The 15,467-nt window shown below is 35.3% G+C and overlaps 1 protein-coding gene across 3 annotated transcripts in view; it reads right to left on the reverse strand.

Moving 5' to 3' along the window:
- Positions 1–494: 494 nt before the first annotated feature.
- Positions 495–15,467, reverse strand: part of PPP3CB (protein phosphatase 3 catalytic subunit beta) — a 48,536-nt gene continuing 33,563 nt past the window's right edge. The window contains exons 11-14 of one of the 3 annotated variants that reach the window (XM_082632682.1): positions 9,186–9,270; positions 8,361–8,458; positions 3,518–3,547; positions 495–2,112 (exon numbers count right to left, since the gene is read on the reverse strand). In XM_082632682.1, the coding sequence (XP_082488808.1) occupies positions 1,934–2,112; positions 3,518–3,547; positions 8,361–8,458; positions 9,186–9,270 (392 nt within the window). In that variant the 3' untranslated portion in view covers positions 495–1,933. The remainder of the gene's footprint in view (positions 2,113–3,517; positions 3,548–8,360; positions 8,459–9,185; positions 9,271–15,467) is intronic. The other 2 variants (XM_082632683.1, XM_082632684.1) reach the window with 2 other exon arrangements.

The raw sequence follows: 15,467 nt of genomic DNA on the forward strand, positions 1-15,467 counted from the left end.
TAATTATTGTTGAAAAATGTAATTAAAGTTGCTATATAATTATATTATTATAAAATGTTGAACAATATGCAAATTTCACTCAATTTGCAAAATTCTATACTTATTTTGATTGTGACAAAGAAGGAAAATGCAGTATTATTTTCTTATTGTTAAAACACTTAATAAATTCCAAATACTACTGTAACAAAATTCTAGACAATAACATTTTCTTTCAATTAAAAGTTAAGTGAAACACTGATTTTAAATAATAGATTTAGGCCTATAATAGGTACCCAGAGTGCTCAGTTACTAATGCTCATGTAAAACAAGTATAAGCAAAGTAAAAAAAAAAAAAAAAGAGCAAAATTTATGAAGACAAGAATTTAATTCATCATATTACCATGAACTACCCATGAGATAATTTTCTCTGAATATCCCAATTCTACTAACAGGATTTTCTGATTTGCATGAGGTCAAATCAGGCTACATCTTCCAAATAAAACCCAACACAGAGATAGGAGCAGCGGCCCATGCATGGAATTTATTGTGTGCTACTGTTTATAAAATAATCAAATAGTCCTGCACATGCATAATATTTCCAACTTAGAAAGGAGACCATACAGGGTGCACTTTCTGGCAAACAAACAATAGATGGTTCCGCTGCCTGGAGCTCTGAGTTGTATTCCAGGGCATGAGGGAAGCAGGCCACCAAAGTAAAGGAAATACCAAGCTACTGTGGCAATCAATACAGGTCAGTAATTGTGAAAAATTAGCACATGGTTCCATTTAGTCTAACCAAGCAGTTCTGTAACTATCAAAAGAAAATGTTCAACATGCAGTCTTGACTTTTATGCTTCCACTAACATCTGAATGACTGAACAGAACTGTTGCTTCTATGCTGCACTGCTTAATCAAAAACACTTCCAGAACATTTTAAAATTTCCTTTGCATCAAAACATAAAATGATAGAAAGCCAGCAGTAAATCACCCTGGTGGCTATTTAAGCAACTTGAGTACTCACAGTAAACTAAAATTTCTCATAACATCTAGGTAACCTATACATGTCGTACCTGTACATCATAGGTCTATATATTAAATATTTGCAAAATGAAAACATGCATACACAAAATACGTCAAGTTTTACAGACATGATTTGAATTAAAATTTACTTTGACAATGTACAAACTTCTTTTAAAGTACCTTAAATGAGTAATTCTGTAATTCTTCATAATTCTGAAATTTAGAGATTTTCTCCTTAAATCTCTGGGGTGTAAATCTCAAAAGATCTGGGCAAGAAAGATTCTAAATTAGTTTTTGGATTTGTGTACAAGTAAGAGAGTCTGCCTAGAAATAGGTTATGCATTCATAATTGAAAAATACCAAGACTATATTACAGAATTAGCCACATTTAGGAACTATAGACCTGAGGTCAGCATTTTGTATAAATGCCAACTGGGTTTCTCAGCATTTTGCCCATAATTCAAAACACAGCTTAGTAACCTCAGAAATGTATTTTAAGACCATGCTAATTCATCCTTTAAAGACATTTCATGGGGGGGAAAAAAAGTCCACATTATCTCTTAGGATTGTACTTGAAGTTATGGTTGAAAAACAAAATCTAATTCTACCGAGGGGAAAAAGAAATCTCATTTGTAAACTTAAATGTGTGAACCACAAGCATAAATGGAGGTGTAGTTGCCCTCCACTGGAAATTGCCCCAAGCCCCTTGCTCACTGCTCTCCACCTTGGCAGCGATGACCCAATCTTATCAGATAGCACAACATGTCCCAGGGCCCTCAAGCCTCCATCCAGGAAGGGGGCTGGGGTCTCAAAAGCACAATGGTTTCTCCAGAGGGACTGTGACATTTACAGTCAGCTTGACCGACCCCTCCAGCTCCTCGGGTGATCTGTCCATTTGGGGCCCGAGATGTGAGAGTCCCTGGGAAGCCGTGGGTCACTGGGCACCATGGTTGCCAGTCCCGTGGTTCTCAGTGGCATGTGCGGTGTTCAGAGAATTGAAACCATCTTGCTGTACAGCATCTTTCCGGGGTGGCATTCTCTCATTGATCCTATCCAAACCCTTTGCCTCTTCAAAACTGCAGATTCTATGTGGTGGAGAGAATCCTCGTATTGCTTAACAAAATGCAAATTTGATAAGTCAGTAATTGAAAAACATTTCTGAGATTTCAAAAACATAATTAATGATTTTTAAGAAGAAAGAAATTAGTTGTACATAGCAACATTTAAATCTTACTTTAACTGAAGCCTATCCCCATTCTAGATTTCCCCTTAAAATGTGAAATGTTTAAACCTAAATATAAACATGACAGCTTCATAGACAACAAGTGTTACATAGCCTTAAAAAAAAAAACACACACAAAAATAATCCTCCCCTGCCCCCAAGACCTCCAGGCAATGGTCTCAGGGTCTCAACCTGACTTCTACTACATCAATTATCTCCTACCTCAGGCCCTAAGATCACCAGTGACTATCACAGTAAGGCAGCAACAAGAGTAGGGGCAAGTGAGGAGGCTAAACAAGGTTAATCCTCAACATACAAATCTGTACCAAGAGTGTGGGAGAAGAAAAGAAAGTTAAAATTTAGCAGATCAGAACTACCTTGGAGGTCAAGGTATTATCACCCCATTACCACCAATATGAAATGAAAAAGGTAGGAAATGCCTCCAGGAGTTAGATCTGTGTTTGGCAGATTGTAAAATGTATTTATAGTTCCATATTTTAGGAGATGTTTTCCTTAATTCACTGGCCATTCACTGCCTGTTCTTTGGAAACCCAAATCAAAATAAATGGCAATCCTCCTCCAATTGTTATGGTTTCTCATTCACTTCATCTGGAGTGATGTATCCTCTATTAGTAAAATGTACATAGAAAAATTTTCCATACTATTGGTTATAATCTGGTTGTTTTAATATGCAAGCCCTGGGACTCAGAGTCTGTGCATGTGAACCAATTAAGTGGTTGGGGCAGCAAAGCTTTCAGCAACGTGGAATACCAACCCAATACATGATATATGCAGATGTAATATTACCAGCAAACACTAGTCCAGACTGCAGCACAAAATCATAGTGACAGCTCTGCACTCTCAGGTGAATTACTGAAAATGAGTATGTCATTTTTATATCATGAGTATACCAAACCTACATCTAGAGAGGATTTCACTTCAGAATAAAAAAAATCTGGGTAGCACAGAATCATGCAAAATATGGAACAGATCTTTATTTGCAACTGTAAATGCTATAATATTATACCATAACATGCTGTACTCTAAAGAATTCTGGAACATTAAATGCTGGTCACATTACTATACTAGAAAAGGGAAAAAACCAAATTGCCACTATGGAACTCAGTCCTTGTGATTTAAAAAGAAGAAGAAAAAGATATGACTGTTAAACTTGAGTCAGTGAGTCTGATTCATCTTGGACTGTGCAAGCTAGAAGTAAGACACACCCACAGGACATTCTCTGATGCCCACCCACACACCACAGATCTCTGCCCAGTGCAAGGACTCTGATCGTACCTTTTTCAGCCTCAATAGCCTCAACTGTGGCTGTACAGAAGTGAGCAGAGGCATGCAAAATGAATGAGAGAGATGAGAAGGGTCATATCGTACAGCAGAAAAGGCAATGATCACTTAAAATATAACAGTACCCCATACTACATTATCATTTACAATTTAACATATATAGTACCCGTATTAGAGAGCCCCATCCAATCCCCCAATTCCTGACACAGCACAGTTTACACACAGCACTAAGACACCATCGCTCAGAGCACAGAACACATAGACCTATTGTAAACACAGACACCTCAGCATCCATGCAAGTGCACACTAGTATTAATTACCCATCTTGAATTCAGTATTTTGATGACCTTAGAATTTTCCAACATGTTTATTATGTCACATCCATCACAATCACAAGGAAATTCTCTAGAGTGAAATTATGATGGTAGAATTGTAGCAGAGCAAACAGAAGGAGATTCTTTTCTTTCATGTCTAACTGAAATAATACTTATCACCAGTTGGTTCCCTAAGATATAAACTAGAAGGGGTCAGCAATGCTTTTCCTGTCACTTCTAATTCGTAGGGCAAAGCATAAGCTGCAAAAGTTGGTATGGCTACAAGGAAATTTATGGTCAGTAAACTTAGTGAATTACTCTAATTAGAACAGTTCCATAGTGCTGTCCTCTGTGGGTAATCTAAAAGGACTCTTCTTATCTACTAGGAACTTTCTTTCTGTTATAATTGGTGTTCCAAATATCTAAAGATATCTAAAGATATCAACATATAACATATATAAAAATCCATTTATGTTCAGTGTATCACGAACTCAAATCTACCTCAGGTACTAACAGCCTCAAGTGAAGATAAAAAGGCTACTGAGCATGTTTTCAAGCCCATCTACCAACTAGAGAGGAATCAAGAGATAGAACTGAGGTCCTACAGGCAATAAATCCTATTCGTTTCATGATATGGACATACATATAGATCATATAAATGAGAAATACATTCTTGGTATAGCTTGTCTCTGGCCCATTTAGAGAATTTCAACGTATTTAGTCATACATTTTTTTGTAGTCAAAGATTCTTTTGGTTCACTTCTGGGTTCAAACTGTATAAAGCACTCACACTGAGGACCAGGACCAAAGATTGCAGAGGACATTATTGCCTGCTAATACTGCCAAGTCTCAATTCTTACTTTACCCAAAGTGCACAAACTCATAATATTGATAATGTTCCATCCCTTCTACTTTGCTTCTTCAACGATAAGGCCAATTAGAATAATTATTCCTAAAATGAACTTTTAGCAGTATACATGATTTAGAAATAATAAAATTTATCCAAAGCAGTTATTAATGTGAAAGGACACTGATGAATCTAAGGAATTAAAGAAGGCTAAATTAGATGTTTGTAATCTCAATCAGATAGTAAAGTGGGGACCCCCCCGAAAAGGAGCATAAACACTGAATAAAGGAAGAATTAATTTTTCTCAACTGTTAAATCATATTACAAATTAAAGCAGATATACTTATTGTATACCCACTGTACTTATTTAAATCACCATTTTAAAAATCTAGCCCTGTACACTTGGAAAATACTCTTGGAATTTGTCCAGACAGAAAACTGGGATAAATGACCCACCTCTACTGGATCAGCCCTGGAATTCCTATTCTTCAAAACATGGACTATTTTCTTTATAATTTAGAAATTAAATAGGGAAAAATAAAATGCCTACCAGAATCTACGTTTTAAAGAGCTTGTGGTAACAGAAGTGATTTTATATGAGATATTTCATAATTTGTATTTTATATATAGTAATAAATTAAAAATAAAAAACTGATTATCACTGTAAGAATTAGTATCTATTTGAGTATGTCAATAGTTTAAAAGTCTATTAAAATTTTTTTTCAAATTATGAAAATGACAATACACTTTTGGGGGCTTTTAATTTTATATGCATTTTCTAGGTCAATTTATATTCTCTGCTCTTTCCCAAGACCTCTAAATGCCCCTAAATCCTTTTCAGGACACAAAATGTACATCACACTCAAAATTGCATACCATGTTAAGCTTGAATGCTTAGAATTCAAAGAAGATCATTTGAAGCTTACATATTAAGCTGGAAAGAAAGAGATCTGATAATTGCAAAATTCTATCTGAAAAGCACTATTTTTCCTCAATGTTTTTCAGTTTTATGGGGCATCTTGACATGGCCTTACTAAGTTTGAGTGTAATGCTGTTTCAAACTGTGTTCCTCAATACTACACAGGATAAGTGATCAAGAGGAATTGACCTTACTATAATATAGATGGCCACATATTTTCTCATATAGGTCCTCGTGAAGGTAGCATTATAACGGCTAGCTCCCAATCAAACCTCCAAGAAGAAAATGCACATAAAATATGATTATCAAATCCTACTCCAACAGAGTTATGCAGTTTGTAAAAACACTTGAGAAATATCATAAATTAACTGTAAAGTTATTGATGAGACAATTTCTATTTTCTGACAATAGGACGGAGGTCTTAGAATTTTAAAACTTTCTTTTTGCAATACTTAGCTCTCAGGTATTCACGTCAGGGGTCATGTCTACTAAAATTTTAAATGTTACATAAATTTTTAAAAATCACATGGGTGATCATACTTCTGTATGAGTTTTGTTATTTGTTTCAAAATGGGCTTGTCTTATGCTAAAGAAATCACTTCAACCAAACGTAAACCACACGATCAAGATCCATTGCTGGCACAGCTAGGGAGCTATCTAGTTTCCCAAATCGGACCCCTTAAGCTCAGCACCATCCAGTAACTCACTCTACGCCGGGAATAGACAGTCCCTTCAGTAAAGCTGTCTTTCAATCCTTCCCTGCAGTTGGGGGTGATTTCAAAGTTGGAAGACTGAGCTTCAGGCTGCATGCAAATTAAGAATAAATAGATGTGCTGAGCTCTCAACAAAGCATGTAATTAGCAGGCGCTAACTGTGAAATCTGAAAGAAAGGTTTGCTGTGGATACAACATAAAAGTAACAATATATCCAAGGATAACTGAGAGATGACCATAGTTTAGATTTACTTAAGTATGAGACCCTTTTGGTTTTCTTTTCCTTTTCTGAACAAACAGGAGGAAGGATATGGCATTTTTCAAGTTATTAAAATTCATCCTTTTCTATTAACATTCTTGCTAGTTTTATTGAATGTTTACGGTCTTCTTAATTTGTTTTAATGAAATTCTTTTTTGCTCATTTTCCTAATGTTTACAAGATAATAAGAAAAATGAAGGGCAAGAAATATAAAGAGAATCAAAGCAGATTTTTTTAAATCAAAAAAGAAACCTCATTCAAAATGAAAATTTGAAGCTATAATTTCAAAACATACTTATATATCTCACATATACCAGTAGTGGTAGCAGACAACACAATAACATATAAATAGAACATGTATAGGCTACAAGTAGAAATTATTTGTCTACAGAAAAATTCTTTTTATTTATTTAAGCATTTATTATGAGACCGAGTGAAATGAAATTGTGAAAAGTCAATCTAATTTAAATTTATTCAAAATTTAAAATTAAAATTTCCTATTTTTTTGCCTTAAAAATTTGACTAATTACAGCACCAAACATGACTAAGAAAACATCAGATCTGTTGCTTCCTGTTTTAATACAACAATGACCCTTGGAGGGCTGTCAAAAGTGACTACAATAAAACATAAATTAAGGCTTTACATATCACATTTTCTGCTTTCCAACCACAAGGGAAAGAAATCTAGACTTTCGGTTATTGGGTATAGTCTATAACATTCACATCACTTTCTTCTATTTAATCTGTAATGGGCTTTCAAAAAGTTAACCCAGTATTTACACAGATATTTACTCCAAAAAAACTTGTTTTTTTTAAAATATAAAATATTCAATGAGCCAGATTACAGGAATGCTTTACGTATAATTCTTTTTATTTTCATGCAAAATAAAGGCACACTTAATAACACCCTTTCAATTTTGACTTACAGGATTTAAATTCCACCCCTTATAACAATGACTTAATATCTAACGTTACATTCATGTTCAGAATGCACAAAGTACAGCAACAAATGCAGCAAACCTCAAAACAAGGTGCTACAAAGTTGCTTCTACATCAAGACAGACAAGTGTCTGATAGAGTAATTTAACTTAACATACTTTTACAGACATACAGCTAACCTAAAGAAAGACAGACAGATTTAGGAAAGCAGCTACATCTGCAGAGGAAGGAAACAGCGTGTTACAGACAGTCAATTATACATAGAACATTTGACAAACACCACAGAAAACAAACTTTGGCATCATTTACCAGGGTACAAAACCTTGCACAAATGTTTTGGCAAGTGAAGTGCATAAGTAATGTTCTGGGGCTCAAGCAGATTGTTAATTCTAAAATTAACATCTGAAAATATAAGCACAGTCTAATACAATTACATAAATTAGAAAGATAAAAAAATAAGAAACTTGGAATTACATTTCCATTTAAGTAATATGGATATCCTTGATTCACATTCTGAAACTGAGGCTTTAAAAAGAAAAGGGTGCATTAGACAAACGAATAAATATTTCAGACATTATGATATGAGTTATTCCCATATCATTTCATGAAAAGCTGAGAGACTGATCATTATTTGCAATTGAAAGGAACACCCATTCTATCATTTTCCGGCCTGGTCAGGTTATTAATCAGATACTACCTATCATATAGTATTCTGCTTGTATCAGCTGCTGAGACAAGAACTAAAAAGCAGAAAGAATTCCCTGCATGCATTATGTGTATTGTTAGCAAAAGAGTGAGGTGTGCCCCAGTCCATGTGAGGCACAGCAAGTTGCATAACATCATTACCACTTTGCAGGGTCTGCCGTCCTCCAGCTAACACTCCACTAGGCAACATCCCTGTGGGAGTCAGGCCCTTGAGTGTCAGCACACTTTCACTCTCCTCCCTATAGCAGAGAGATACAACAAAGATCAGAGACTTCCAACAAGTACTTAGGTTAAAAGAGGAGATGGGGCCCAGATGTAGGCCATGTATGTAACTTATGACATTCATTGCTATTACCATATTTTCCTCAATTCCAAGATATACATTTTTCCACGTTCTAAATGTTTCAGATATGAGGGTATGCTGTACAACTGAGACATATATTGTTCTTCCTGAAAAGCTTTATTAAATATGTGGTGAGATTCATCACCAATGGGTATCATAATATTGATAAAATATGGTATTTCATGTCTGATATAAGCAGTTTTGCAAAAAAATTTTTAAGGACTAACCCATTCATGTGCACCCTTAAACCTGGTCTTCCTGAATTAACCCCAGGAAGACAATTTGTGACTCCAGCAAAAAGGTCTTCCTTTATAGATGAGCAAGTTCATCAGGAACACTTTAAAAAGTGCCCCCTCCTCCTTATTATGCTCTAATTTTAAGGTGTAGATCTAATACTTTCATCATAGAATGACAAGAGATACCAAAGGTGAACAATAATAATCACAAGGGTCAAAAATACTAGTTTCAAAGGGACCTGTGTTCTCTTCAACATGTAAGTATACAAATTCTTTATAGAAGAATGCTACTATATTGCTTTTAGATATCAAACAGGACATCGCTTATAATAAAGTATAATAAAAGTGATTTCTGTAAGACAAATCATTGGGAAAATATATCATTACCTGAGAACAGAGAAGACCCTTGCCATCTTGCCAATTGCTCGAATTTTGTTTCTTATGATTTCTTTCCGGGCTGCAGCTGAACCTACTTTCAATGGAATAAATAGAAAGAAAGACTCAAGTTTAGGGCATCCATACTTGTACCATTCTATTAGCCTGCTTCACTCTCATCTGAACCAACACCAAGCCCCTCGCCACCAACTCACATGGAAGAAATTAGATGAATTCATGCCAAAAAGCTTCTCTTTCAATGTTTAGCTCAGCACTGGTCTAATACTGGGATCTGACACAGATACAACTGAAAAGTAATCAGCCAACTTTATCACTCTCACACTACAGACTAACCAGTAAAACAGCAATGGGAAAGAAACTAGAGTCCAACCTGTATCACAAACCAGAGGACAAAAAAATGGTAACAACTCTACAGTCTTTGTTTAATTCTCATGAGAGCCTATGGCATGCAGACTAACAGACTAGAACTGGTCATAACCTTTAGACTTCTGTTTGATTATCATAAAAGCCTTTGACATGCAGGCTGGAAATATCCCACCATACTACGACAAAAGAAGCTTCCTTGCTCAAAGTTTGTCTGAAAACAGTGATATGAAGCGACTACTGGGCAGATGACCCAGAACGAGGGGCCATAGCAGCATTTCAACAATGTACATCTCAACCTCATGGACTAGGTGTCCTCTAAGGTCATGCAAGTATATACAAGCTTTTACATCCCTAGGTGAGTATGACACAAGGAGAGTGAGCAATGAGAAAAGACTCCCCCAAAAACATGGCTAAAGAATCACTAATGCTTCATCTCCAAAGGGTTAGCTGCGCTGCCTATCACTGATACAGAAGAGAATGTATCAAAATAACTGAATCTTTGCCTGAATAAAGACTCAAAGGTTGTTATCTTCCTTCCCTTGGCCTCCAGAAAGAACAACAACAATCTCAGTCCTGTTATCTCATATACAGCAACTAGAATCACTCTGGACCCAAGAGTGTGGTTCCTTAGAACTGTGCTTCAACATGATGAAAACAAACATATGGAAGCACCGTGGTTGAGGAGAAGGTTAAGGAAAGGCTAAAGACACTAGACCAAAAGGGGCCTTAGGTACACAGAGGTCTGAACAACCAAAAGTCTTTTGGGCTAGAGCATCTTATTTAAAATTCAAGCAGTCCACAAATACATATAATTAAAAACTAAAATGATGACTGGACCTTACTGCAAGGAAACAGAAAAAGAAATCCAATTTCAAAGATGAAAACAAAAGACATATTTTAGAGAAAATAGGCTCCACAACCATGTTTATGATGCTCTAAGTGTAATATTGTAAGTGCTGAAGCTATAGCTTTTACAAATCCAAAACTGTGTAGGTCCATGGTACTACACAGGTATTTTTAAGATGCCAAAAAAATTACTTAAAGTCTCAAAATCATAGAATATTGGAATTTGAAGACATTAGAGATACTGCAAAGTTCAATTTCCTCATTTTATAGACAAAGAAACTAACTTTACTAAGTGTCTTGTCCAAGGACATAGGGTAAGTCTGATTCTCTTCAAATAAATTAATATATTTTGTTTTAAAATTGACACAGTTTTTGAAATAGCCAGACTGGGGGAGAGGAGTACGGAGATGGGGGAGGATGGCTGTAATGAGATACATTCACATTTTCAGCCTGAATTTATATATCTATAAAACTGAATGATATGTAAACTATACTGATTTCAAATTAAAAATTCACTGGAATATAAAAACACTTTACAAATCAGGATTTTAAATCAGTCTACAAACACATCATGCATAATATTAAAGTAAATGTCCACAGTAAAATTACTTTGGGGAATCAGACAGACAATCAAACACCCCTAGTCATGCAGGGAAAAGTACAAAACATTACAAATAAGCAAAAGAATGAAATTTTAAAACAAGAGGAATGAAAAAGAGGGAAAAATATTTCCATGCACAGAAAGACAGATATCTTGGAATATGACTTCTAAAAACATCAAATTCTAACTTAGATAAAACTTAAACTAAATTTGCACAAGGCCCAAGAGGACTCTGCATAAATATACTTAATGAATACACAAACTTACATGGACATGAGAATAACTTATGAAGTCATATTTCAAAACAATGTTACTCTGTCTGGTCTGTACCTTTTTTATTGCCATATATGAGCCGTTCTTCAGATGGAGAGTCCAGAAAAAAGGAAGTGAATGATGGAGAAAAGGTGGTTGAGACAAATAAAAAGATAGAGATTTAACTTGGCAGTGGTACTGAAGAATGAATGTAGAAAGAAAGGGAGAAAAATGAAGGTCCTCATATTTGAAATTTGAAAAATGTAGTACTGTAAGATCTGGCAAATAAAGGAGGGATGCCACTGGGTAGAGCTCTAAAGGAAAGATTTCTTAAAAGATATGTGTTCAGAAGAAATTATGGACAGAATGACTATAATATTTGATGAAAGTAGACAAATTAGGGACAGAAAAAAACACGTGAAAACACATAAGACTGATAAAAGACTGTGCTAACAACAATCGCACATTTATATTAATACCCTTAAGGAAATGTGTCACCCATGGAAGTATGTTAAGTGAAAGGCAATGACACAAATGAGATACAAACTCATGTGGTTCTTCAAGAACACCAACATCTGTAAAATCTGTAGCATACACAGAGAAATGTAGGTAACTTTATAAACTACCTCAGTGGAAAACCTTACCCACTCCCAATAAAGGAAAGGCTAGGCCTCCCACACTCCATAATAACAAGAGCACACAATTTCTTGAATCACAATTGTGGAACTTTTGCACATACTCAGGATCAACAGTATGTGCTGTCTGTTCCCAATCCAATCTGGGAGTTTGAGGGACATCTTTTTGCACAAATAGCAACAGATTGTTTCAAAGCAAGTAATAGCTCTTAGAGTAGGCAGCAGAGATGTCTCATTTGAGCTTTCCATTCTAATGCTGAGATACATGATTCCATTATAGGAAATACAAAGTTTTAGTTTAGTAAAACTATAACACATATGGATTATGTATTTCCTTTACCAAACTCAAGACAAAAGATAAGTAACTGAAAGCAACAGTATGCATTCTAAATATCATAGAAATCAGTGTTCAAAAATTCCCTTTAATGATTACATAACACCTCTAAAAGGAACACTATGTGCATTTACACATGCAATATGTTTAAGCAAATTTTTGCCTTTAAAAATAAACCCACATGTACATTAAACAATACAGAATACCAAAGGCCATCACTTAAGAAGAAAGAGAGTCTTATTCCTTTAGCCAATTTCAGCCTTGAATATGCAAAATCTACTCTTTCCTTCCGCCCAGTGGGAAATGTCCAACCCTGTTCTTTCCCTTCCCCCACAGAAAAGCTAAACCCTTATTGTGTCTCCACAGCAATCTCCAACCCAACAAGTTTTCTTTCTAAGTCAGATTTCTTCCCAGGCCCAGTCCATAACATGGTTCCACTGCTGAGTAGGAGAAGGGGAAGGAGAGGAGAGAAGGTATGCTATCATGCTCAAAGGAAAGAAAAGATAGGGTTAAGGGGAAGAAATAAGAGAATATGTATAAGAAAGGGAAACAAATGTAGTTCTAGTAGCTCTTTTCCCTATCCCATCCTAGTATCTATCCTAAACTCCTCCCCTTTCCTCCATTCCTCAAGGTTCTTTCTCCCCCAAGCCACTCTCATTCCCTAATGCAAACTCCCAGACCCATATTCAAAAAATTTTCTTGGGCTTCCCTGGTGGCGCAGTGGTTGAGAGTCCGCCTGCCGATGCAGGGGACACGGGTTCATGCCCCGGTCCGGGAAGATGCCACATGCCACGGAGAGGCGGGGCCCGTGAGCCATGGCCGCTGAGCTTGCGCGTCTAGAGCCTGTGCTCCACAACGGGAGAGGCCACGACAGAGGCCCGCGTACCGCCAAAAAAAAAAAAAAAAAATTTTCTTGGCGTCCCTGCTCTTAATACTTGGTAGTGTAAGGGTGAAGAAATGTGGAGTAATTGCACCTGCCATGTTGGCAGTGAAGGGAGATCTATTTCTAGTATTCAACGCTGGAACTCAGTGTATTTTCCCATAGAAACATTGTCATAAATGGTGCTTACCAATTTTTAAATTACTTAAGAGTGGGAAAGAATTTTCATCCTCTCTATTCCCTCAATCTATGGAAGAGAAGATTTTGAGAAGTTAGGTGACTTTCCCAAGATTACACAGCTAGTATAATGGTAGCACCAAGAGACCTGAACCACTGATCCTTTTCACTAAACTACAGTGCCTCTTTAATGATCAAATTTGATTCATCTCTGGGGTGTAAGAATGATATAACAAGTTGATAAATAAGCATAATTTATCAATAATAGGAAAAATGTTGATAAGATACATAAAATCTCATTAGAAGGAATATAATAAAATTTTATATTTACTCCTGGTTGAATTCCCAAAAATGATTCAGTGTCTATCTTCTTATAAATCATCAGTATCTAAACCAAGTACTATATTAGACTTAACAAGGAAACTTCTTCCCTTTTTACTATAGAAAGAGGACTAAAGCATCACCTATCACTACTCCTATTTAACACTATTAACAATATTGATACAATTTTTTTTTTTTTTTTTTTTTGCAGTACGCGGGCCTCTCACTGTTGTGGCCTCTCCCGTTGCGGAGCACAGGCTCCGGACGTGCAGGCTCAGCGGCCATGGCTCACGGGCCCAGCTGCTCCGCGGCATGTGGGATCTTCCCAGACCGGGGCATGAACCCATGTCCCCTGCATCAGCAGGCGGACTCTCAACCACTGCGCCACCAGGGAAGCCCAGATACAAAATTTTTGAAGAAAAAGAAATAAAAGGTAAAAATGTAGAAAATAAACAATATCAGCCTTATGCAAATGACATATTTTTTAAAGTTATGGGAAACAAAAATTACCGTAGGAAGTAATTCTGCTGATCCAACTTGTTGAACATAAGATAAACCCACAAACATATAATTCCTTTATACAGTCAGAAAATATAAGAGAGATACCAGTTGCAATAGTAATAAGAACATAAAATACTGAAATATTAATTTAACTTGGTAATAACAGACTTTTCCCAAAGAAAAACTATATAATTTTAAATAAAATAATTATATATTAAATATATTAAAAGGAGTAATTATAGTAAATGAACTAATTATATAGAGCAAGAGATTTTGATCTTAGTTTAGAAAATCAAATATTATTTTTAAAAAACTTCCTAGATTCAGATATAGATTTAATGTAACACCAATTAAAACTCCTATTAGATAGTTCACAGAATTTGACAAATTAACAGAAAACTCTATTGAAAAAATTAGTGGAACATGTACAAAAATTATTTCATTATATTATTGATCATTACATCAATAACTATAACATTAGGAAGTAGGAACTATTATCTTGATTTTGAAGATAAAAAAACTGAGGCTCAGAAAGGTTAAGTAACTTGCCCGAGGTCACAAAGCCATTATGAGGAGCTAGAATCTGAACCCAGAACTAGTCTTACAACAGTGATTTCAGAACACGGAAAATAAATATTTAATTGAAATTATTTAAAAATTTTATGGAAAAGACAGATATGATGAAATATGTTAGAACTAAAAGCTTCTAAAAATATCATAGAGAATTAAAATAAGGAAAAATTAATATTATTCATTAAATCTTATTATCCAAACAAAAAAAGAACTGATATAGGTTAATTTATTTCAATGAACAAAACTATAAACCAGAGTAAAAGCACATCCCTGCCTGCCACCAACACATGGCACTAGCAGACACTTGTATATAGTCACTTTGTGCTTTCAACAAATGGACTTAAAACTGTGGTTAAGAATCAAACCTGTTTGTAAGTAGAGAAATTTCTAAACAGTTTTTACTCAGATTTTACTTGTTAAATGGTCACTTGATAGGGACAGTTTACATAGTTGGGAAAGCAGATAGTAATTTCTCCCTTAGCATCATGAGAATTCAAAGAAATGTAAATTAAACCAACTGTAATTTATAGCCACCAAGCAAAATAAGTAAAAACAACCAAAACCCAATTAGGTGGGCCTGTGAAGAAATACAGGTCTATAGATTCATTGCTAGAAACACTTCATTTTGGTCCAATTCTTATGCAAAGTAATCTGGCAGTTCATAGCTAAAATAATGAAGCTAAAACTCTTCATTCTCTTTAACTCTGTAATTCTCTTCAAGAAATTTATTCCAAGAAGGAAAATTAAAACTATTGTATGAATATGTTTATTGCATGCTATTCATAAT

The sequence above is a fragment of the Mesoplodon mirus genome (genome assembly GCF_964341445.2).
Source record: "Mesoplodon mirus genome assembly, chromosome: 2".
Taxonomy (NCBI): Eukaryota; Metazoa; Chordata; class Mammalia; order Artiodactyla; family Ziphiidae; genus Mesoplodon; species Mesoplodon mirus.